At 37.1% G+C, this 24,469-nt stretch overlaps 1 protein-coding gene across 3 annotated transcripts in view; it reads left to right on the top strand.

Annotated features, from left to right (window-relative positions):
* Positions 1–24,469, top strand: part of LNPEP (leucyl and cystinyl aminopeptidase) — a 97,415-nt gene that overhangs the window by 45,321 nt on the left and 27,625 nt on the right. For all 3 annotated transcript variants that reach the window (XM_032845937.1, XM_032845955.1, XM_032845946.1), the window contains 4 exons: positions 17,328–17,448; positions 18,138–18,292; positions 20,505–20,618; positions 22,037–22,171. In XM_032845937.1, the coding sequence (XP_032701828.1) occupies positions 17,328–17,448; positions 18,138–18,292; positions 20,505–20,618; positions 22,037–22,171 (525 nt within the window). The remainder of the gene's footprint in view (positions 1–17,327; positions 17,449–18,137; positions 18,293–20,504; positions 20,619–22,036; positions 22,172–24,469) is intronic.

Genomic DNA, 24,469 nt, shown 5'->3' with positions numbered 1-24,469 from the left:
AGAATTCAAAATAGCTTTTTAAAGGAAACTTAATGAGGTATAAGAAAACACAAAAAGATAATTCAGTGGAATCTAGAAACAATACATGAACAAAAATGAGAGTTGTTACAGATAAAGAAATCATAAGAATTTATTCTGGGGCTGAAAAATATAATGAGTGAAATAAAAAAAGGGGAAGTAGAGAACATCTATAGTAGAATGGATCAAGCAAAAGAAAGAATCTGTGAGTTAGAGGACAGGAAAGTTGAGGGGCGCTTGGATGGCTCATTTGGTTAAGCATCCAACTCTTGATTTCACTTAAGGTCATGAGCTCAGGGTCCTGGGATGGAGCCCCATGATGAGCTCCCCATGAACAGGGAGCATGCTCAAGGATTCCTCCTCTCCCCCTATCCCCCAGCCTGGCACATGCACTGCCCCCCTCCACCCCCAAATAAATCTTTAAAAGAAAAAAAAGAGGCAGGAAAGTTGATATTATCCAGCAAGAGAACAAATAAAAATGGAGAAAAGACTGAAGAAAGCCTGATTTATAGGACACCATCCAAGAAACAATTTGTGAATTACTGGAGTTCCAAAAGGAAGAGACGGAGGAGGGGGGCAGAAAGCTTATTCAAAAGAAGTAATGGCTGACAGCTATCCAAATATGGTGAGAAATTTGGATAATCAAGTTTATGAAATTGACAGGTTTTCAAGCAAACAGCTTGAAGAGAGACATGATAATAAAACTGTCAAAAAATCAAAGAGAATCTTAAAAGGATCAAAAGAAGAGAAGCTTGTACCTTTCAAGGGATATGTCTATCAGTGGATTTCTCTGCAGAGAACTTAGCAACCATAAGAGAGTCAGATGATTCAGGGTGCTGAAAGAAAGAACTGCCAGTCAAAATACTCTTGTCTGACAAAGTTTTCCTACAGAAATTAAAGAGAGAGAGACTTTCCCAGACAAAAGCTGAAGGAGTCCTTCACCATTAGCTCTCCCTTAAAAAGTGCTAAAAGGAGTGCTTCCAGCTGAAATAAAAGGACACTAATTAGTAGAATGAAAATATATGAAAATACACAACACACTGGTAAAGGTAAGTATATAGCCAAATTTAGAATACTCTTTTACAGTATCATATGGTGGTGTATGCATCCAACAGAATGCATAAAAAGCAGTTCTGAGAAGGATGTTTTGAGTGATAAATGCCTATGTTAAGAAACAAGAAAGATCCCAAATAAACAACCTGACTTTATACCTCAAGGAACCAGAAAAAGAACAGACTAAATTCAAAGTTAACAGAAGTAAGGAAATAACAAAGATCAGAATACAAATAAGTGAAAGAGGTAACAGAGAAACATGAGAAAAGATCAGTGAAACTGGAGCCAGGTTTTTTGTTTGTTTGTTTGTTTGTTTTGAAAAATAAATAAAAACAACAGACCTTTACTTGGACTAAGGAAACATAAGATTCAAAATTGGAAATGAAAGGGGCATTACCATTGATAACACAGAAATACAAAGGAACATGAGGCTACTATGAGCAATTATAGGCCAATAAAATGGATAATCTAGAAAAAATGGATAAATTCCTAGAAACATACAACCTAACAAGACTGAGTCATGAAGACATAAAACATCTGAATGGATCAGAAATGAGTAAAGAGATTGAATCAGTAATCAAAAACCTCCCAGCAAAGAGAGTCCAGGTGGTCTCTCTGGTGAATTCTATCAAACATTAAAGAAAAATTAATGCCAATTCTTCTCAAACTCTCTAAAAAATTGGAAAGGAGGAAATACTTCCTGACTTACTTTACGAGGCTAGCATTACCGTCATATCAAAGCTAGATAAGGACATCACAAGAAAACTATAGGCCAATGTCCCTGATGAATATACATGCAGTAGATGTCTCTCCACAAAGTTCTTAAGAAAATGTTAGCAAATTGAATTCAGTAGCACATTAAAAGGATCATAGACCATGATCAAAGGGGATTTATTGCTGGGATACAAGATGTTTCATCATATGCAAATCATAAATATGATACATCACATTAATAGAATGAGAGATAAATAGCATATGATCATCTCAAAGCTACAGAAAAAGTATTTGACAAAGTACAGCTTCCTTTCCTGATTAAAAAACTCTAAACAAATTAGGTATAGAAGAGTATAACTCAACATAATAAAAGGCCATATATGACAAGCCCACAGGTAACATTATACTCAACAGTGAAAGGCTGAAGATCAGGAACAGGAAAAGGGTGCCCACTCTCACCACTCTTCTTTAAAATAGTACTTGAAATCTTAGCTGGAGAACTTAGACAAGAAAAAAGAAATGCAGAGGGGTCAAGATGGCGGAGAAGTAGCAGGCTGAGACTACATCAGGTAACAGGAGATCAGCTAGATAGCTTATCAAACCATTGTGAACACCTACAAATCCAACAGGAGATCGAAGAGAAGAAGAGCAACAATTCTAGAAACAGAAAATTGACCACTTTCTGAAAGGTAGGACCGGCGAAATGAATCCAAAGCCACGGGAAGATAGACCGCGTGGGGAGGGGCCGGCTCCCGGCAAGCGGTGGAAGAATGGAGGAAAAAATCAGGACTTTTAAAAGTCTGCTCCACTGAGGGACATCGCTCCAGAGGCTAAACCGGGGTGAAGCCCACGCAGGGTCAGCGTGGCCCCAGGTCCTGTGGGGTCACAGAAAGATCGGGGGTGTCTGAGTGTCACAGAGCTCGCAGGTATTAGAGCGGGGAAGCCGGCTACAGAGACGGAGCTGAGGAGTGCGCTCTCAACTCGGGCTTACCTTAACAGTAATCCGTGGCACAGGCCACTGCTCTGTGAGTGAGGTCCCCACAAGATCCGGGCAGGCATCCCCTGGGAGAGCTCAGGGATCTGTAGGGTTCAGAGACTCCAGGCGGAGCTGTGTGCCAGAGACAGAGACACTTGGTCACAGGCTGGGTGAGCTCGGAGCGCAGCCAGAGCCAGGGAGACGGGAGTGATTGGGCGCTTTTCTCTGAGGGCGCACTGAGGAGTGGGACCCCGAGCTCTTGGCTCCTCTGGGCCGGAGACTAGGAGGCCGCCATATTCATTCCCGTCCTCCGGAACTGTACAGAAAGCGTTCAGGGATCAGAAGCTCCCGAAAGTGAACCCGAGTGGATTACTTAGCCTGGCCCCTTAAGGGCAATGCAATTCCGCCTCGAGCCAAGACACTTGAGAATCACTACAACAGGCCCCTCCCCCAGAAGATCAACAAGAAATCCAGCCAAGACCAAGTTCACTTATCAAGGAGAACAGTGGAATTCCAGAGGAGGAGAAAGCAAAGCATGGAATTCATGGTTTTCTCCCCATGATTCTTTAGTCTTGCAGTTAATTTTTTCAATTTTATTTTTTTCTTCTGCTAAATTTTTTTTTTAACTTTTACCCTTTCCTCTTAATATTTTTAACTACATTATCTTAACAATACTTTCATTAAAAAAAATAATAATAATCTTTTTTGAACCTTCATTATTATAGTCATATTTTATCCTTCATTGTATCTAACTTTATTTTTTGCATACACATAGGGTTTTTTCTTCTAAAAAAATTTGGGGTACAACTTCTTCTAATAGATCAAAATATACCCTAAATCTAGTTCCGGGCTTCTTCTAGTCTCCAGCCCAAGCAAATTCTCTCCACTTTCTTTTTCTTTATTCTCCCAACCAACTTAATTTATCAACTCCTTTTTTAGAAATTAAAAAAAAAAAAATGTGTTTTTTTTTTTCATCTTTATAGGCATAGTCCATCCCTTCATTGTGTTTACCCTTACATATGTTTTTCATTCTTTAAAATTTTGGGAGGTAGTTTCTGCTAAGAGACCAAAATACTCCCAAAATTAAGTGGGTGACCCTGTTCTAGTCACCAGTCTAATATATATATATATTTTTTCTTTTTTATATTTTTTCTTTATTTGTTTTCTTTTTCTAACTTTTTTTTCTGAACGTCTTTTTATCCCCTTTCTCCACCCACCCCATGATTTGGGGTCTCTTTTGATTTGGTTAAAGCCATTTTCCTGGGGTGTTTGCTCCCCTTTTAGTATTTTATTTGCTCCTTCGTATATTCTTATCTGGACAAAATGACAAGGCGGAAAAACTCACCACAAAAAAAAAAAAAAAGAACAAGAGGCAGTACCAAAGGCTAGGGACCTAATCAATACGGACATTGGTAATATGTCAGATCTAGAGTTCAGAATGACGATTCTCAAGGTTCTAGCTGGGCTCGAAAAAGGCATGGAAGATATTGGAGAAATGCTCCCTGGAGAGATAAAAGCCCTTTCTGGAGAAATAAAAGAATGAAAATCTAACCAAGTTGAAATTTAAAAAACTATTAATGAGATGCAATAAAAAATGGAGGCTCTTACTGCTAGGATAAGGCAGAAGAATTAGTGATATAAAAGACTAAATGACAGAGAATAAAGAAGCTGAGCAAAAGAGAGACAAACAGATACTGGACCATGAAGGGAGAAATCGAGAGATAAGTGACACCATAAGACGAAACAACATTAGAATAATTGGGATTCCAGAAGAAGAAGAAAGAGAGAGGGGAGCAGAAGGTATATTGGAGAGAATTATTGGAGAGAATTTCCCCAATATGGCAAAGGGAACAAGCATCAAAATCCAGGAGGTGCAGAAACCCCTCAAAATCAATAAGAATAGGCCCACACCCCGTCACCTAATAGTAAAATTTACAAGTTTTAGCAACAAAATCCTGAAAGCAGCCGAGGAAAAGAAGTCTGTAACTTACAATGGTAAAAATATTAGATTGGCAGCAGACTTATCCACAGAGACCTGGCAGGCCAGAAAGAACTGGCATGATATATTCAGAGCACTAAATGAGAAAAACATGCAGCCAAGAATACTATATCCAGCTAGGCTATCATTGAAAATAGAAGGAGAGATAAAAAGCTTCCAGGACAAACAAAAACTGAAAGAATGTGCAAACACCAAACCAGCTCTACAGGAAATACTGAAAGGGGTCCTCTAAGCAAAGAGAGAGCCTAAAAGTAGTAGATCAGAAAGGAACAGAGACAATATACAGTAACAGTCACCTTCCAGGCAATACGATGACACTAAATTCATATCTCTCAATAGTTACCCTGAATGTAAATGGGCTAAATGCCCCAATCAAAAGACACAGGGTATCAGAATGGATAAAAAAACAAAACCCATCTATATGTTGCCTACAAGAAACTCATTTTAGACCCAAAGACACCTCCAGATTTAAAGTGAGGGTGTGGAAAACAATTTACCATGCTAATGGACATCAGAAGAAAGCAGGAGTGGCAATCCTTATATCAGATCAATTAGATTTTAAGCCAAAGACTCTAATAAGAGATGAGGAAGGATACTATATCATCCTCAAAGGATCTGTCAAACAAGAAGATCTAACAATTGTAAATATCTATGCCCCTAACGTGGGAGCAGCCAACTATATAAACCAATTAATAACAAAATCAAAGAAACACATCGACAATAATACAATAATAGTAGGGGACTTTAACACTCCTCTCACTGAAATGGACAGATCATCCAAGCAAAAGATCAACAAGGAAATAAAGGCCTTAAATGACACACTGGAACAGATGGACATCACAGATATATTCAGAACATTCCATCCCAAAGCAACAGAATACACATTCTTCTCTAGTGCATGTGGAACATTCTCCAGAATAGACCACATCCTGAGTCATAATGTAGGTCTCAACCGGTATCAAAAGATTGGGATCATTCCCTGCTCATTTTCAGACCACAATGCTCTGAAGCTAGAACTCAATCACAAGAGGAAATTTGGAAAGAACCCAAATACATGGGAGACTAAACAGCATCCTTCTAAAGAATGATGGGTCAACCAGGAAATTAAAGAAGAATTGAAAAAATTCATGGAAACAAATGATAATGAAAACACAACTGTTCAAAATCTGTGGGACACAGCAAAGGCAGTCCTGGGAGGAAAATATATAGCAATATAAGCCTTTCTCAAGAAACAAGAAAGGTCTCAAATACACAACCTAACTCTACACCTAAAGGAGCTGGAGAAAGAACAACAAAGAAAGCCTAAACCCAGCAGGAGAAGAGAAATAATAAAGGTCAGAGCAGAAATCAATGAAATAGAAACAACAACAACAACAAAAAAAAATCAACGAAACTAGGAGCTGGTTCTTGAAAGAATTAATAAGATTGATAAACCCCTGGCCAGACTTATCAAAAAAAAAAAAAGAGAGAGAGAGAGAGAGAGAGAGAAAGGACCCAAATAAATGAAATCATGAATGAAAGAGGAGAGATCACAACCAACAGCAAAGAAATACAAACAATTATAAGAACATACTATGAGCAACTCTACACCAACAAATTTGATAATCTGGAAGATATGGATGCATTCCTAGAGACATATAAACTACCACAACTGAACCAGGAAGAAATAGAAAACTTGATCAGACCCATAACCAGTAAGAAGATTTAAACAGTCACCAAAAATCTCCAAACAAACAAACAAAAGATGGCTTCCCAGGGGAATTCTACCAAACATTTAAAGAAGAATTAGTTCCTATTCTCCTGTAACTGCTCCGAAAAATAAAAATGAAAGGAAAACTTCCAAACTCATTTTATGAGGCCAGCATCACCTTGATCCCAAAACCAGACAAGGATCCTATCAAAAAAGAGAATTACAGACCAATATCCTTGATGAACACAGATGCAAAAATTCTCACCAAAATACTAGCCAGTAGGATCCAACAGTACATTAAAAGGATTATTCACCACAACCAAGTGGGATTTATTCCAGGGCTGCAAGGTTGGTTCAACATCCACAAATCAATCAGTGTGATACAATACATTAATAAAAGAAAAGAACAAGAACCATATGATACTCTCAATAGATGCTGAAAAAGCATTTGACAAAGTACAGCATCCCTTCCTGATCAAAACTCTTCAAAGTGTAGGGATAGAGGGCACATACCTCAATATTATCAAAGCCATCTATGAAAAACCCACCGCAAATATCATTCTCAATGGAGAAAAACTGAAAGCTTTTCCGCTAAGATCAGGAACACAGCAGGGAAGTCCTTTATCACCACTGCTATTCAACATAGTACTAGAAGTCCTAGGCTCAGCAATCAGACAACAAAAAGAAATTAGAAGCATCCAAATTGGTAAAGAAGAAATCAAACTATCAGTCTTTGCAGATGATATGATACTATATGTGGAAAGCCCAAAAGACTCCACTGCAAAACTGCTAGAACTTGTACAGGAATTCAGTAAAGTGTCAGGATATAAAATCAATGCACAGAAATCAGTTGCATTTCTTTATACCAACAAGAAGACAGAAGAAAGAGAAATTAAGGAGTCAATCCCATTTACAATTGGACCCCAAACCATAAGTACCTGGGAATAAACCTAACCAAAGAGGCAAAGAATCTGTACTCAGAAAACTATAAAGTACTCATGAAAGAAATTGAGGAAGACACAAAGAAATGGAAAAATGTTCCATGCTCCTGGATTGGAAGAACAAATATTGTGAAAATGTCTATGCTACCTAAAGCAATCTACACATTTAATTCAATCCCTATCAAAATCCTATCCATTTTTTTCAAAGAAATGGAACAAATAATCCTAAAGTTTATATGGAACCAGAAAAGACCTTGAATAGCCAAAGGAATATTGAAAAAGAAAGCCAAAGTTGGTGGCATCACAATTCCGGACTTCAAGCTCTATTACAAAGCTGTCGTCACCAATACAGTATGGTACTGTCACAAAAACAGACACATAGATCAGTGGAACAGAATAGAGAGCCCAGAAATAGACCCTCAACTCTATGGTCAACTAATCTTCGATAAAGGAGGAAAGAATGACCAATGGAAAAAAGACAGCCTCTTGAGCAAATGGTGTTGGGAAAATTGGACAGCCACATGCAGAAATATGAAATTGGACCATTTCCTTACACCACACACGAAAATAGACTCAAAATGGATGAAGGACCTCAATGTGAGAAAGGAATCCATCCAAATCCTTGAGGCGAACACAGGCAGCAACCTCTTTGACCTCAGCCACAGCAACTTCTTCCTAGGAACATTGCCAAAGGCAAGGGAAGTAAGGGCAAAAATGAACTATTGGGACTTCATCAAGATCAAAAGCTTTTGCATAGCAAAGGAAACAGTTAACAAAATCAAAAGACAACTCTCAGAATGGGAGAAGATATTTGCAAACAACATATCAGATAAAGGGCTAGTATCCAAAATCTATAAAGAGCTTAGCAAACTCAACACCCAAAGAATAAATAATCCAATCAAGAAATGGTCATTGGACATGAACAGACTTTTCTGCAAAGAAGGCATCCAAATGGCAAACAGACACATGAAAAAATGCTCCACATCACTCGGCATCAAGGAAATACAAATCAAAACCACAATGAGATACCACCTCACACCAGTCAGAATGGCTAAAATTAACAAGTCAAGAAATGACAGATGCTGGCAAGGATGCAGAGAAAGAGGAACCCTCCTACACTGTTGGTGGGAATGCAAGCTGGAAAACAGTTTGGAGGTTCCTCAAAAATTTGAAAATAGAGCTACCCTATGACCCAGCAATTGCACTACTGGGTATTTACCCTAAAAATACAAACACAGTGATCCAAAGGGGCATGTGCACCCAAATGTTTATAGCAGCAATGTCCACAATAGCTAAACTATGGAAAGAACCTAGATGTCCATCAACAGTTGAATGGATAAAGAAGATGTGGTATATATATACAACGGAACACTATGCAACCATCAAAAGAAATGAAATCTTGCCATTTGCGATGACGTGGATGGAACTAGAGGGTATTATGCTTAGCGAAATAAGTCAATCAGAGAAAGACAACTATCATATGATCTCCCTGATATGAGGAAGTGGAGATGCAACGTGGGTGGTTTGGGGGGGTATAAAAAGAATAAATGAAACAAGATGGGATCAGGAGGGAGACAAACCATAAAAGACTCTTAATCTCGCAGACAACTGAGGGTTGCTGTGGGGAGGGTAGTCGGGAGAGGGTGGTGGGGTTATGGACATTGGGGGGGCGGTGTGTGCTGTGGTGAGTGCTGTGAAGTGTGTAAACCTGGCAATTCACAGACCTGTACCCCTGGGGCTAAAAATACATTATATGTTTATTTAAAAAACAAAAAAAAGAAAGAAAAGTTAATTAAAAAAAAAAGAAAAGAAAAGAAAGAAATGCAAGAGGTGCCTGAGTGGCTCAGTGGGTTAAAGCCTCTACCTTCGGCTTGGGTCATGTTCTCAGGGTCCTGGGATCGAGCCCCTCGTCGGACTCTCTGCTCGGTGGGGAGCCTGCTTCCTCCTCTCTCTCTGCCTGACTCTTTGCCTACTTGTGATCTCTGTCTGTCAAATAAATAAATAAAATCTTTAAAAAAAAAGAAAAGAAAAAAGAAATGCAAGGCATTCATATTGGAAAGAAAGAAGTGAAATTGTCTTTATTTGCAAATGATACGATATTATGTATAGAAAATCCTAAAGACTCTACCAAAAAACTGTTAGAACTAATCAATGAATTTGGTGAAGTTGCAGGATTCAAACCAGCATACAGAAGTCAGTTGAATTCCTGTATACTAACAATGAAATATCTGAAAAATAAATAAAGAAAATCCCATTCATGATAGCATTCAAAACCAATAAAATACTTAGAAATAAATTTAGCAAAGGAGGTGAAAGATCTTTATACTGAAAACTGTTTTTAAGATTTTGTTGAAAGAAATTAAAGAAGACAAAATAAATGGAAATATATACCATGTTCATGAATCATAAATATTAATATTGTTAAAATGTCCATACTATGCAAAGCCATCTATAGATTCAGTGCAGTTCCTATAAAAATTTCAATGGCATTTTTTACAGAAAAAAAAAAAAAGGGCAACAATTCTAAAATGTGTGTGGAACCATAGACCTTGAATACCTAGAAAAATCTTGAGAAAGAACAAAGCTGGAGATATCACACTTCCAAATTTCAATCTATACTACAAAACTGGTAATCAAAACTATGTATGTATACTAATATATGTATGTGTGTACATATGTATACTAATCAAGAGAGTATGGTGCTGGCATAAAAATAGACACATTGACCAAGAAATGGAATTAAGAACCCAGAAAAAAAAATGCATAACTGCTCAACTCATATATAACAAGGAAGCCAAGAATACTCAGTGGGGAAAGGATAGGCTCTTTAATAAATGGTGCTGGGAAAACTGGACAATCACGTGTATAAGAATGAAGTTGGACTCTTGTCTTACATCACTCATAAAAATTAAACATATTAAAGACTTAAACATATGGTCTGAAACCATAAGACTTCTTTCTAGGAGGAAAAAAAACCTCCTTGACATTAGTCTTGGTAATGATTTCTTGTATATGACACCAAAACACAAGCAACAAAAGCAAAAATCAGTAAGTGGGACTACATCAAACTAAAGAGCTTCTGCACAGGGACACCTGGGTGGCTCAGTCAGTTAAGCATTTGCCTTTGGCTCAGTCATGATCCCAGGGTCCTGGGATTGAGCTCTGCATGGGCTCTCTGCTCACTGGGGAGCCTGCTTCTCCTTCTTCCTCTGCAGCCCGCCCCCCGCGGCTTGTGTTCTCTCTCTCTGTCAAATAAATAAATCTTTAAAAAAAAAGAGCTTATGCACAGCAAAAAGAAACATCAACAAAATGAAAAGGTAACCAAAAGAATGGGAGCAAGTATTTGCAAATCATGTATATGATAAGGGATTAATATCCAAGATATATAAGGAACTCCTACAACTCACTAGCAAAAATATATATAAACAATCTGATTTAGAAATAGGTAGAGGAGAGGTGCCTGTCTCTCTCAGTCCGCAGAGCATACAGCTCTTGATCTTGAAGTTGTGAGTTTGCCCTACATTGGGTATAGAGAGTACTTAAAAATAAAATCTTAAGAAAAAAAAAATAGAGGAACTGAACTGATATTTTCCCAAAGAAGACATAGAAGTGGCCAGCAAGTACATGAAAAGGTGCTCAACATCACCAATCACAAGGGAAATGCAAACCAAATTTCAAGGAGATATCACCTCACAATTGTTAGAATGACTGCCATTAAAAAGGTGAGAGTTAGTAAGTGTTTGGTGAAGATGTGGTGGAAAGGGGAACCCTTGTGCACTGTTGGTAGAATGTGAACTGATAAAGCGCCTATGGAAAGCAATGTGGACATACCTCAAAAAATTAAAAATAGAACTACCATATGATCCAGCAATCCTACTTCTGGGTATACATCCAAAGGAAATGTAACCAGGCTCTCAAAGAGATATCTACTCCCCCATGTCTGCTGTCGGATTATTCACAACAGCCAAGATATGGAACCAACCTAAAGGTCTTTCTGCAGATGAATGGATAGAGAAGGTGTGGTAAACGTATTATGGATTATTATTTAGCCATGAGAAAGAAGGAGATCCTTCCATTTGCAATAATATAGATGGACCTGGAGGGCATTATGTTAAATGACATAAATAACATAAGTTAATAGACAAAGACTTTATATATTATCTCACATGAAGAATCTAAGAAAGCTGAACTTTTAGAGACTAGAATGGTGGTTGTCAGGGTCTGAGTGGTGAGGGGGAAAATAGGAAAATGTTGGTCCAGCGGTATAAACTTCCAGTTATAAGTTTGAGATCTAATGTATAGCACAGAGACTGTAATTAAGAATGCTGCATTATATGCTTGAAAGTTGCTGAAAGACTAGATCTTAAAAGTTCTCATCACAGAAAAGAATCGGTAATTATGTGAGGTGATGGAGGTGTCCTAAGTAATACTACTGTGGTAATCATTTCACAATATAACAGTGTATCAAAGCAACACATTGCACACCTTAAACTTTCACAATGTTATGTGTTAATTATATCAATATGTAAAGTTGCAAAAAATTAATTTAAATTTAAAAAACTCACTTCCTCAAGTCTCAGTAGTCACATTTTTAGTGTTCTTGTGGCTAGTGGTTACTATGTTGCATATCATGAATATTGAACATTTCCATCAGTGCAGAAAATTTTACTGGACAGCGCTGTATCTAAAACATGCAGATTTAAGAGATAGTGTACAAATGTAGTTAGGAGATAAACTCCAGGTTATAACTGTTAACTTAATCTTCCTTTTTAAAAAAGGAAGTTCAGATTGAGTTTCCTTAGAATAGTGAGTACGACTGTTTAAAGGTCTTATGTATCTATAATTTGTAAAAATTATTTGTTCTAATTAGGCTTCTCTGCTTTTCTTTGTCATTAGTCCCTGTCAATAAACGATTATTTGTTTAGATTTTATTCTTTAATTTCACCATAGAGACCTAGTTAATATTTTCATACACTAACACTATAGGAGAAAGGGTCTTTTTTAAACTAAAAATGATTATTCTTCATGATAGAAATATAATTTTTAGATTTTTTTCATATTTTGATCACCTCAGGGAATATTTTTACTCTTTGAACACATTCAGGTGGAGCTGGCTTTCCTTTTTAGATTTAAAGCTTTATTTTAATCACATTATATTTAGATTTTGCTAATCAAAAAGCATATACTCATTCTGTTAGAAAAGCTTATCAGGGCTACCGCATAACTCTTAGAGGTAAGGGAAGAGATGAGGATTATGGCTTTTCATCAGCAGTGATACCCTATGCCATTATGCTCAGCAGTAAAAGATGGAATGACTCACGAAGTTTCAGCGTTCAAGGTTACGTGTAGACTATATAATGGCCAAGTGCTTAAATGATTTACAAATCTTTGGCCTGAAAGAGTTTTTGTCAAGTCTATACCAAAGAATTTTTCAGAATCCTTTGAAAAGGATAGTGAGATTGGTTTAAATCTGATAAAATTCAATTAATTTTTCTTCAAGCATCACACCACAGACTGGGCTGTTGATTCACATGTTGCAGCCTGGATAAAATCCAAAAGGCTCAACCTAGGAGAGTCAGGTTTGCTTCTTCAAAACCCAGCTGAATACCATCCTCTCCTTGAAGCAGTTCATTCTTTCCCCAGCTGGGATTAATCATTCCCTCTGTGATCTTTCATAGCACTTTAGTTACATCTCTGTTGTAATTATCACACTCTTTGATATAAAACCCCCAGCACTTTTTATTGTGTCCCAAAATATATGCAGTCTTAGCTTTTTCTTTCCCCTCTGTCCCTTCCTCCCTTCCTCCTTCCTTCTTACTGCCTCTAGGATTACATTTAAACTCATCATTCAGATCTTCAGGGCTCTCTTAGAAATCCGTCTTTGTTTCTCATTGCTCTAGTATGGATTTGGCCAAGCTGAACTATCCACTGCTCAGATATATACCTTATTCTCATATATAGAGAGGGGGGCAGGGGAAATGGAGAGAGCAGGAAAGTGACTGATTGAGACTGAGAGAGGTATTTGGGGTGGCTTTTTCTTTCCTTTTAATTTCTGCATGTTATGAAGCAACATGGTTAAACATGTGCTCTGGAGTCCCTCCTCTATAGCTTCCTAGGATGTGCTCTTGAGCAGATTCCTCTGTAATCCTGCCTAAACCTCACCTTCTACAAATCTAGTGCTGTATTGCCTATATTAGCCTGCCCTCTCAAGGATTAAATGGTAATTTTTTTTTGTAAAATACTGCCTGGGAGATAGTAATACACACGCACACACACACACAAAGGGTACTCTTTTTTTATCCATTTGCAAACATACATGAACTTCCTTGTATGTCTGTGAATATAAAGTCATAACTATTAAAAATTATTTTTATTAACATATGATGTATTATTTGCCCCAGGGGTACAGGTCTGTGAATCATCAGGCTTACACATTTCACAGCACTCCCCATAGCCCATACCCTCCCCAGTGTCCATCACCCCCACAGCCACGATCTCCCTACCCCCACCCCCCAGCAACCCTCAGTTTGTTTCATGAGATTAAGAGTCTCTTATGGTTAGTCTCCCTCCCGATCCCATCTTGTTTCATTTTTTCCTTCCCTAGACCCCACAACCCCCTGCCCTGCATCTCAAATTCCTCATGTCAGAGAGATCATATGATAATTGTCTTTTTCTGATTGTAAAGTCTTAACTTTTAATGCTGCCCAGCACCTGCATATTCCAAAACGTGTTCTAAAAAATAAAAAATAAATGTTATACAAATAAACAGTTGTTTCATTAATTTTCTCTCTTTTTATTAGGATGAGGGAAGACTCTAATACTCATGGAGCTATACTCTGTGCTGGCCTCTGTCTTAGGCACTCATTTATAAATACCTTCTTGGTTCATAAACCACACGGGAAGGAAACATTAATCCCGTATTGCTGAGGAAGAAACAGTGTCTCAGAGAGGTTGCGTTAAGTGACCCAAGATTACATAGTAAGTGAGAGTCAGGATTATACTGTCCACAACAATGTGCTGCTGCTTATACCCAGTGACAGAAATAACTTCTGTATGTATGGTGACCAGAAATCTCAACTTGAAGTCTAACAAAGGATTTTTCTTACGCTAAAATCTTTAGGATGGATTCTATTTTATGTAGTAGTTGACATTAGGCCTATATCACAAGATTCAGGAATAAGGCAGTGGGGCTTTATTTACTAATGTCAGTCTTACCAAAGAGCTAGAAATGTCAAAGTTATTAAACATGCCCTCTTTAGTGATAAAGATCACTACATTGTCAAAGTTTTAAAGAAAGAGGAACATTTGTCTTTATCATTTCTGTCTGGTCTTTCAGTGTTCTTTACACCTCTTTCTGTTTTCAGAAATGCCAGAATTACCTAGAAAATTCTACACCAGTTTTGAAATACACCGCTTTGTTTGTCTTGAGGTTTTTGTTTTATTTTTGCCATTGCCCGATTTTGTTTTTATCGTAGACAAGTCTAATTTGTAGAATCATAGAGTGCAGTGCTGGTTAGTCAGATGTACACACCATGTTTTAAGCTGTAAGTCTTAAGTTCTGAATGCTAGTTGACTTCCATTTGACAGTGTTTAGAGTTGCTCTTATCAAGCCCAGAATACTGGTCAAGACTTCTTTGTTATTGTTGAATTAGGTTGTTCTGTTTCTTACTGCTTCTTTTGCTCTTAAAACAAGCTTGCTAATAATGATAATTACCAGATGATTTATCTAGTGAGAACTCATAGCACATCATTCTTTAAGGGAAGAAAAAGGCGGGGGAGAGAAAATAATAAACTATCTTTTTTCCTAATCACTGTATTCCAGAAGTGGAACTAAATGGATGCCTTGGTCAGATTTTAGTTTCATGTGAATTTCTTCTTCCTCCTTTATTTTTCCTCCAAAGAAAGGTGCTTTCACACATAGAGAGAGGCGTGGCCAAATGGTATGTGTGGCAGAGGGATGTTGGAGGAGGAATCTGGAGGACATGGGTGGTATTTTCATTGGGATAGATCTTGGAGGTTAATGTGTTGACTATAATATAAAATATGTGTTTCTGGAAAGAATAGGCAGAGATAATTTGAGATTTGTCTCAAATTCCTAGTGATCTTGGTATAGTCATTTACAATGGAAGTTAGAGATTGTAACAGAATATGTCAGTCTTCCTCCCCTCCCCCCACTAACATTGACTGCAGAGGGATAGGATGCAGGAAGTACACACATCAATGGAATGAGCTTATAGTTCCTTTGGCAAGTGGTGACTGCATTCAATAAACTGGTCACGAAGGACTACAGATGGCAAAGTGCTGGGCTGGTGAAGTACTCTTGGCCACATGAGGCGAGAGGTTAAATTTCTTTCATAGTTCCCTTAACAATATAGTTTTAACTGATTAACTCTAGTTCTAGATAGGTTATTTTTCCTATATGTTGGCACAAATGCTCTACTCACACATATTTTACCCCATTTCTGTATTTTTTAATAATAATAATGATACTACTAACTACCATTTATTGAACACTTACATCGTGTCATGAACTAGTCTAAGTTCTATATATGTATTAGCCCATTTGATCTTCCCAGCAACCCAGTGAAGGTAGGAGTTACTTTTCTCACCCAACAAGGAGAGTTAACCAAACTGCTCAAGGTCGTACAACTAGCTGAGATTTATTTTTGTTTAATTTTTTTTCCTTACATTTAATTTTTATTCTGTGTTACCTCTATGTTTTTGTGATTAACTGTAGACTAAAGCCCCACATAAGGACAACTCTGACTGAAAACTATTTGACCTTTTAGAAATTGTCGACAGTTTTTTAGCCCTTTAATGAGAGAATTGAATTAGAGTTCAGTGCATTTTTTGCAAGTGGTGAGTTATTCAGTAAGTCTCCATTTCCCATTAGTTGAGATTTTTTTTTTAAAGTTTTTATTTTCTACTATGTCTTGGCCATATCTCTCATTCCCAGGTGAGTATAGAAGGCTTCTGTTTTTTTCAATCAACTGAAAAACAATAAATAATGCTTTTTAAGAACCCATTGCTTTTAACATAAAATTGCTTAAAACTTGCCTTTTGATACTTATTGAATAAGATGTTGATAGTTATAGCTTATGTGTTTAACTTATGCACTTAGAAAAAGAGAGAAAAAATAGCAATTTAAATGATGTGGGCAATCAGATATGCCTGCCTCCCCTCTTTGTGAGCATGTATCCTGAAGGGAATGCACATGGATTTATTATCCCCTTTGTTGGTTTTAGTTACTGTGTGCCACTCACTGAGCATTGGATTCTGTTTGGTGTGATTATTTCTTATACAACATGACCCATGAAAACACGCCAACAACTGGAAAAAAGTAAGCTATCCCAAGGCTGGAAGAAAAACAGGCTTGCCATACTTACTGACAAAGCATGCATTGGTCTGTAACAAATTTTCCCAGGGTAATTTCAACAAATGTGTAATTTCTGCCTTGTATGTTTGCTTTAGAGCTAACTCCCTTATGTGACTCCTCTGTGTTGAGTGCCTGTTTGATGCCAGGTACTGTAAAAGTGCTAAAAAGAGGAAAATTTGTTTTGTCCTTCAAATTTTTCAGTCTTGATAGCTCATAGGTTAGGAAGGGCAACTTTAGGTAATGGAGAAGACAAGTATCATGAAATTAATAGGCAACTGCTTATATGTTGCTATGATATGACCCAAATAGTTTATTTGGGATGTTCTGTTAACTTAAAAAAAATCAGTAAGTTTTTGAACATGGTGGTATGTGTGGAAGTGACTTGCTAAATTCTCCAGGGGCTTATTGATTTGGAAGCAAGAGTTTCTGTCCTATAAAATCTCATAAAACTCTTTTTTCAGTTCTCACATATGCTTCACAGTATTCACATGACTATCATGCCATTTTGGTTGTACCTGTCTTTACATCATATATACACATATGTATATGTTTTCTTTTAGGTTTCTATATATGCTGTACCAGAAAAGATTGGTCAAGTTCACCATGCCTTGGAAACAACTGTGAAGCTTCTTGAATTCTATCAAAACTACTTTGAAATTCAGTACCCGCTTAAGAAATTGGGTAAGAATCAAACAATGCCTCTGATTTTCATTACTTTTACAACCTAGATTCATTTTGCAAATGTTTTTTTAGAAAACTGTTGCCAAAGTTATTTTAAAAGAAAACTAAGAAACACTTAAATCTTTAAAAATTGTCTCTATTTGTTGAGATTATTCAGATTCCATAAAAACATCTAAATGTGGAGCTTAAAACATTTAGAAGTTTATGGAGGTGTTAAAAGGGCTTACACAGTGTATAAGCTGTGTGCGTGGGAATTTGCTTAGGGCTTAGTCTGGAGTTTGACTAATTCTCACCTCCTAAGAAATTCCTGATTCAAATAACAAGAATTGAGTATTGGGAGCTCAGGAAAGCAAGAGCATGTCAGAGCTGTTTAACCAGGAGCTAGATAGAGGAATGTCAGATCTGCACCTTATCCTCCCTGCTCTAGAAAGTTGATTCATTGTGAAGGAATTAGGTTTCTCTTCCTTCGCTAAATGACAGGGGAGCAGTGACTCTAAAGGGATGGTTCAGGTCTTTCTCAACTGACTGACAGGTGGGGAACGTACAAGACAGGAGTAGGTTTCCATTTGCTGAGTATAAAATGACCTCACTATCTCTTGATTCACAGTTGTAAACCAATGGGTAAAATATTTTTATTTAGGGAGCCCTAGATGAAGGAAAGTTGATCACTTCTTTCTTCTTATGTCCAGATTTGGTGGCTATTCCTGACTTTGAAGCAGGAGCAATGGAAAATTGGGGTTTGCTCACCTTCCGAGAAGAAACACTTCTGTATGACAACAATACTTCTTCAGTGGCGGACAGAAAACTGGTTACTAAAATTATTGCTCATGAGCTATCCCATCAGGTATTAGTAGCCAAGAATATTGTATTTCATTTCTCTTTCATATCCTAGAGTTTTAGAGTAGAATTAGATGCTAATAAGAAAGTCAGCGTTCTATTGTAGTATTGCCTTCTTTCATAATAAAGTGGTATTTTCTTTTCGTTTTTTTTTTTTTTTTTTTTTTTTTTTAGATTTATTTATTTATTTGACAGGGAGATAGTGAGAGCAGGAACACAAGCAGGGGGAGTGGGAGAAGGAGAAGCAGGCTTCCCTACAAGCAGGGAGCCTGATGTGGGTCTCAATCCCAGGACCCTGGGATCATGACCTGAGCTGAAGGCAGATGCTTAAAGACTGAGCCACCCAGGTGCCCCTGGGTGTTTTCTAACACAAACTTGATTTCAAATGAAAATGCTTTCTCATGTTTGTGTAGGATTTTACAGTTTATAAAGCATTTGCACATCCATTATCTCACTTACTTTTCATAACTGCTCTGAGGTAGGTGATAATCCCAATTTACAGATATGGAAACTGAGACTCAGTTTAAATAAATGACTTACCCAAAGTCATACAATTAATAATTGGCAGCACTGGGCTTGAAGACCACTGTCTACTCAAGATCTGCCTCTCCTTTCTTGCCCTGTAACGATAGAGATCTATTTCACCCCTGACAGATGCCAGCTGCTCAGTATAGCTTTGTGGTGGACAAACCCCTCCCCTAAATTTCACTCTGTTCTCAAAACTCTTGGACTGTAGTTGTCAGGACTAGATTTATGTTTTCTTCTCCTTCTCAAACTCTGTTCTTTGTTAATTTGAGAGAGGGAGGGTACTCTTTGTATGATAAGGAGAAAAAGAAAGAAAATTATGTGGGTATGTGAACATCCTGTTTTCTTCCCCAACACCTCGTCTTTCTTTTGTCCCTTGCTGAGGGGCTTAACAGTGTTGGGTATGGGGGTGCCTGGGTGGCTCTGTGGGTTAAAGCCTCTGCCTTCAGCTCAGGTCATGATATCTGGGTCCTGGGATCGAACCCCGCTTTGGGCTTTCTGCTCAGCAGGAAGACTGCTTTCCTCTCTCTCTGCCTGCCTCTCTGCCTACTTGTGATTTCTCTGTCAAATAAATAAATAAAATCTAAAAAAAACAAAACAAAACAGTGTTGAGTATGGTTTGGGGGTGTCACGGCAGAAGGGGGATGTGGAAGAAGAGTGCACATGCTCTGGTCAGTTTGCTTCCTGTCTCAAACACCATATATGTGCAACTCTGGAGCCCTTTTGAACACTTCATAACAGGCTGACATCTGAAGCACATTTTTATTGACAGTCATGGTTTTGGGCATGTAGCCACGTTGTCCTTTAGAGGATATCCTCTTGGTCTTTTATGCGTGGAGCCACCCATCACCACTTCTCTGTTACTTCTGCTTTAAGTCTTAGAAACCATATTCCTCTGAAACAGGTTTAAAGATAATATCTTTGAAAAGCATGTTATTATAATTCTCAAAACTGTTCTGTTTCAATACCTAGTAATATTATTTTGCTGCTGTTTTGAGATGAGCCGTAGGCCACACTAAATTGCATACCCACCACTCTCCATTTTGGGGATTTTTGAGATACTTTTTTTTTTAGGAGAGTCTCCTATCATTGTTAACCTTCTTACAGTTATATCATAGAAGAAGACATTTAAAGAACTTTCTGATGCCCTTTATTTATATGCATGCCAACTATCTTAAGGAACGTTACTTGAATTCTGTTTTGAATCCTGTAAATACCTCCTCTCAAGTGCCTGAGGAGAAACATGAAGCCTGGGCTTATGTAGGAAAATCTGTCACATACAAATTTATTTCTTAGGTGTCATGGATGGCTGTAGATAGAATGGAAATAATCTTAATAACTTAATATTAGAAGGTAAAAGAATTTCATTATCTAGGAAATAATACTTTTAATGCAGTGGCTAAAAACTGTTTTTACCTAGCAAACAGTGTGTGTGTTAATTTGATAAGTATGCGAATTGTGTTTCTTGCTTGTTTTCCCATTCAACAGAGTAAAATATTAAAATTTTTATTTTCATTTTAGAGTAAATATATACAAACTTTCTCATAAGTGTTTAATTTGAACGTAGTTTGTTTAATAACTATTTTTAAGTAGTTATAATCTGGATATAGGTGATTAATCTGACAATTCAATTATTAGGACATTTTTAAGAATGTAAATACTGTGTTGGTTAGTAGTTTGTTTTTTCCCCACAGTGGTTTGGTAATCTGGTCACAATGGAGTGGTGGAACGATCTGTGGCTAAATGAAGGGTTTGCTACATTCATGGAGTATTTCTCTTTGGAAAAAATATTTAAAGAGCTCTCCAGTGTAAGTACACCGTTTGTTATACATACTCTCATATTTGCCATTTGGAGAAATGAAAGTGTTTCTAGAAAGATAAAATTGATCCTTGTTGCTGATAAATCTTCAACCTCTTGACACTTGGCAATGAAAACTAAGCTTTTATTTATTGAAATGTTTCATTGAAAGCTGAAGTTATGTGAAATTATTTTATACTTTGTTAAGATGAACATTTTAAATCACTTTGTTACATTTTATTTTTAAGAGATGTGGCCCTTCTCCTTGAAGGAATTTAGATAAAGTTGATAAACCTTTTTTGGACAACAAAACATTTTATCGTTTGTATAAAGGGAGAAAGAAATTAAGACAATGTTATCTCTCTGTTTTTACTGTGATCCTTCTTGTAACATGGTACATAGACTGATACAGACAAGTAATTTGCCCTGTTAAGATACAAACCATATTTTGTACCCTTTCTAAAAATTTTGTACCCTTTCTAATATCATTGAGATATCATTCTGTCATAGAGGTCATAATAATGATACTGTATTATTAGACTCTGGAGATGTTTCCTATCATTAGAGATATTTGAACACACCAGGCCGTAGTACAATAGGTATTGCCAAATAATCCAAGCAATAGGTGGGAGTGTGTAAATAAAGATCCCATTCAGCCCTAAAATTCTCTGACTTTATATTAAACTTCCTGGGTATATGATCCAAGACTGTTTCAAAATAGGGATACTCTTAAGAGCTTTTAATCTGAACTTTTTATGTAAGTCCTGTTCAAAAACTTCAGGTGGGTAGAAGGAACCAGAATACTAAGCAAAATATTCTAAATCTATGTGTGTTACTTAATTGAGCAATGAGATATACAGTTTCACCACTTGGTGGTGCCCAGAATGTTTAAAACCTTCTAATGGATATTCTAGGGGAGCTTGTCTACTGAGCTATCAATGAATTCTGTTTAAGTGTCATATTTTATTTTGAATGAATCTCAGTTAAGGGAAATGTCTATTATCTTAATAGAAACCATGTATGAAAAGTTGGCTTAAGGACCAATTTTTATTTTCGTTTTTTAATTTCAGATGCTATTTTAAAAATGTACACTAACCATTTTAGAATATTTACTTTGATTTTCTCTCTGGACTTGACACATTTGGTTGCTTTAGTAATAGATTCTTAATTTATTCTTACGGCATGGTTTAAGAAACAATGCTTTTCAGTGTGGCTAGGAGGTTATAATTTTTTTTTTTAATTTAAGGAATACAAATGAAAGTTGCTGTATTCCTACATTTTAAAAGCTTATTTTCTAAAGTCTAGTGAAGATTTTTTTTAATAATGAATTTAAACAGTTATTAGTCTAACTCATATAAATAATTACTATACTTGCCTTTGCCTTTGATACTTTTTGTGGTTTCCTAATCTGTTTAATGTTTTTGCTAGTATGAAGATTTCTTAGATGCTCGATTTAAAACCATGAAGAAAGATTCCTTGAATTCATCTCATCCAATATCATCATCATCTGTTGAGTCTTCAGAACAGATTGAAGAAATGTTTGATTCTCTTTCCTATTTTAAGGTACTGCTCGGTACACCAAGTACCTGGAATGGGTTTCAAATTAATTTTTTTTTTTTTTAAGATTTTATTTATTTATTTGACAGAGGTAGAGAGAGATCACAAGTAGGCAGAGAGGGAAGGGGAAGCAGGCTCCCCGCTGAGCAGAGAGCCCAATGCAGGGCTCAATCCCAGGACCCTGAGATCATGACCTGAGCCGAAGGCAGCGGCTGAACCCACTGAGCCACCCAGGCGCCCCTCAAATTAATTTCATATGTGAGCAAGCTGCATGATTTAGATTACTTTAAAGATTATATTTTAAGATTATTTTCATGTTTGCTTCTATTTAAATCTTGGTTTTAACTTTTCTGGGTTTTTCTCCATATCTCTGTTCTCATTTAAGTTCTGTAACTGGTATTCTGGGTAGTTAATCAGATCATACAGCCATATATCTCTTAAAGTTGGTTCAGTCTACAGATCTACAGATAGAATATATCCAGGGGATGTTCTAAGCAAGCCCTTGGCTGGGTTATTGACAATTGAGGCATGTTCCAAAGTCACAATTGCCAAAACGCATAAATAAAAAGAGATTGTAAGAACTGAAAAGTAGATTGCAGGATCAGAAACATAGACTCCAGGTTTGGGAGTAAAGCAAAAACAGAAAACTAGAAACCTGATTAGGATCACCATAGATCAGGGGCATCTTGGTGGCTCAGATGGCTGAGTGTCTGCTTTTGGCTCAGATCATGATCTCTAAGTCCTGGGATCGTGCCCTGTGTTGGGCTTCCCGCTCAGTGGGGAGTTTGCTTCTTCCTTTACTGCTACAACTTCCCCCCACCCCCACTCATGCGCTTTAAAAAAAAAAAAAAAAAAAAAAGGAAGTCCTAACACGATGTGGTCAAAGTGTGAAATTAGGAGTGGTACTGAAAGTGGAAGGAAAATGATGACTGTAAAAGCACTGGGTGGAGGGAAGTTCTGGAAGGATTTAGTGACAGGGGAAGGCAGGTAAACAAAGAGGTAGCCATGTTTCCCAGGCAAACACCTGACTGGCATGGAAAATGGTTATGCTGTTAACAAATAAGGAATCAGGAATTTAGTTAGCTATATTAAATATATTCCAATCAGAGCTGCTGCTGTGATTTTTAAAGCCTGTATTGGATCTGTTGACAAAAATGTTTAAACTTGGGGTTCTGTTCTTGTATAAAGCTGTAACTTCAAGATTTGTTTTGACTGAGCTCCATCATCCTCTGACCCCCGCCCCCTAAACCCTGAATTCAGTGTCTTCTGATCTTTTGTTTTCTACAGCATATCTAACTCCTGTCAGTATGGTAACTACTTATTTCAGGATTTTGGAATCAGGATTTTCGAATATTTGGGCAAATATCCCACATAATTGGGAAAAGTGGGACACTGAGTAATTTACCAATATTGTATGCAAAAACAAATAAGCATGATTAGGGAAATGTGTTTGACAGACATATTCTTTCTGGGTTTTTTAATCTCTAAGCCTAATTCTGATATAGGATGTCTGTTGAGATCAACTAGGAAGTAAATTTTGAAATAAAAGGGAAAAGGTCTAAAATTTAAATGCCAAGAGCCACCAAAATGAGGTGGTTCCATGGAGATGAGGATCTAGCAAGAGACTGAGAACGATGGGCAGTGATTAGGGGGAGAATCAAGAGGGTGTCCCAAGGCCAAGTGCAGAAAGACTCTAAAGGGGGAGTGAGTAATCAGTCATATCAAATGCTGCTAGCAGGTTGATAAGTTGAGTGTGGGAATAACCATTGGTTTGACACCATGAAGTTCTCCAGTGACCTTGATAAAAACATTTTTAGTGATGGTTGGATGATGGGTCTACATAAAGCGGTAAGAGAGCAAATGGAGATGGCAGATGTGGACAGCTCTTTTAAGGAGTTTACTACAAAGGGAGTATAAGAAATAGGGTGATAACTGGAAGAGGCATAAGAAAGGAAGGACATTATCTAATTTGCTTTAAATGAGGAATGTTGCATAGTTTTGTTAATGGGAATGTAACAGTAGTGAGGGAAAGTTGGTGATGCAGGGGTGAAAGGGATCTGTTGGGAACAGGAATGAGTACTTAAGTTGATAGAAAAAGTAACAACATGAAGCACAATAAAGAAAAAAGGGAGTAAATAGAAAAAAGGGAGTAGTAAGTATTAAGTTGAGTTGTCTATATCTGATCATCTTGATGGCTTAATACTGCTACATTTTTACTAGAAGTGAAATTCAAAGATTATTTGAGTACCTTCATTACTAAGTGCTGTTTTAGTCACTGGATTTGAGCTTTTTGGATTTTCCTCA

The sequence above is a fragment of the Lontra canadensis genome, unplaced genomic scaffold (assembly GCF_010015895.1).
Source record: "Lontra canadensis isolate GAN:19392208 unplaced genomic scaffold, GSC_riverotter_1.0 scaffold4, whole genome shotgun sequence".
Lineage (NCBI taxonomy): Eukaryota > Metazoa > Chordata > Mammalia > Carnivora > Mustelidae > Lontra > Lontra canadensis.
This window is presented reverse-complemented; position numbering and strand designations above follow the sequence as displayed.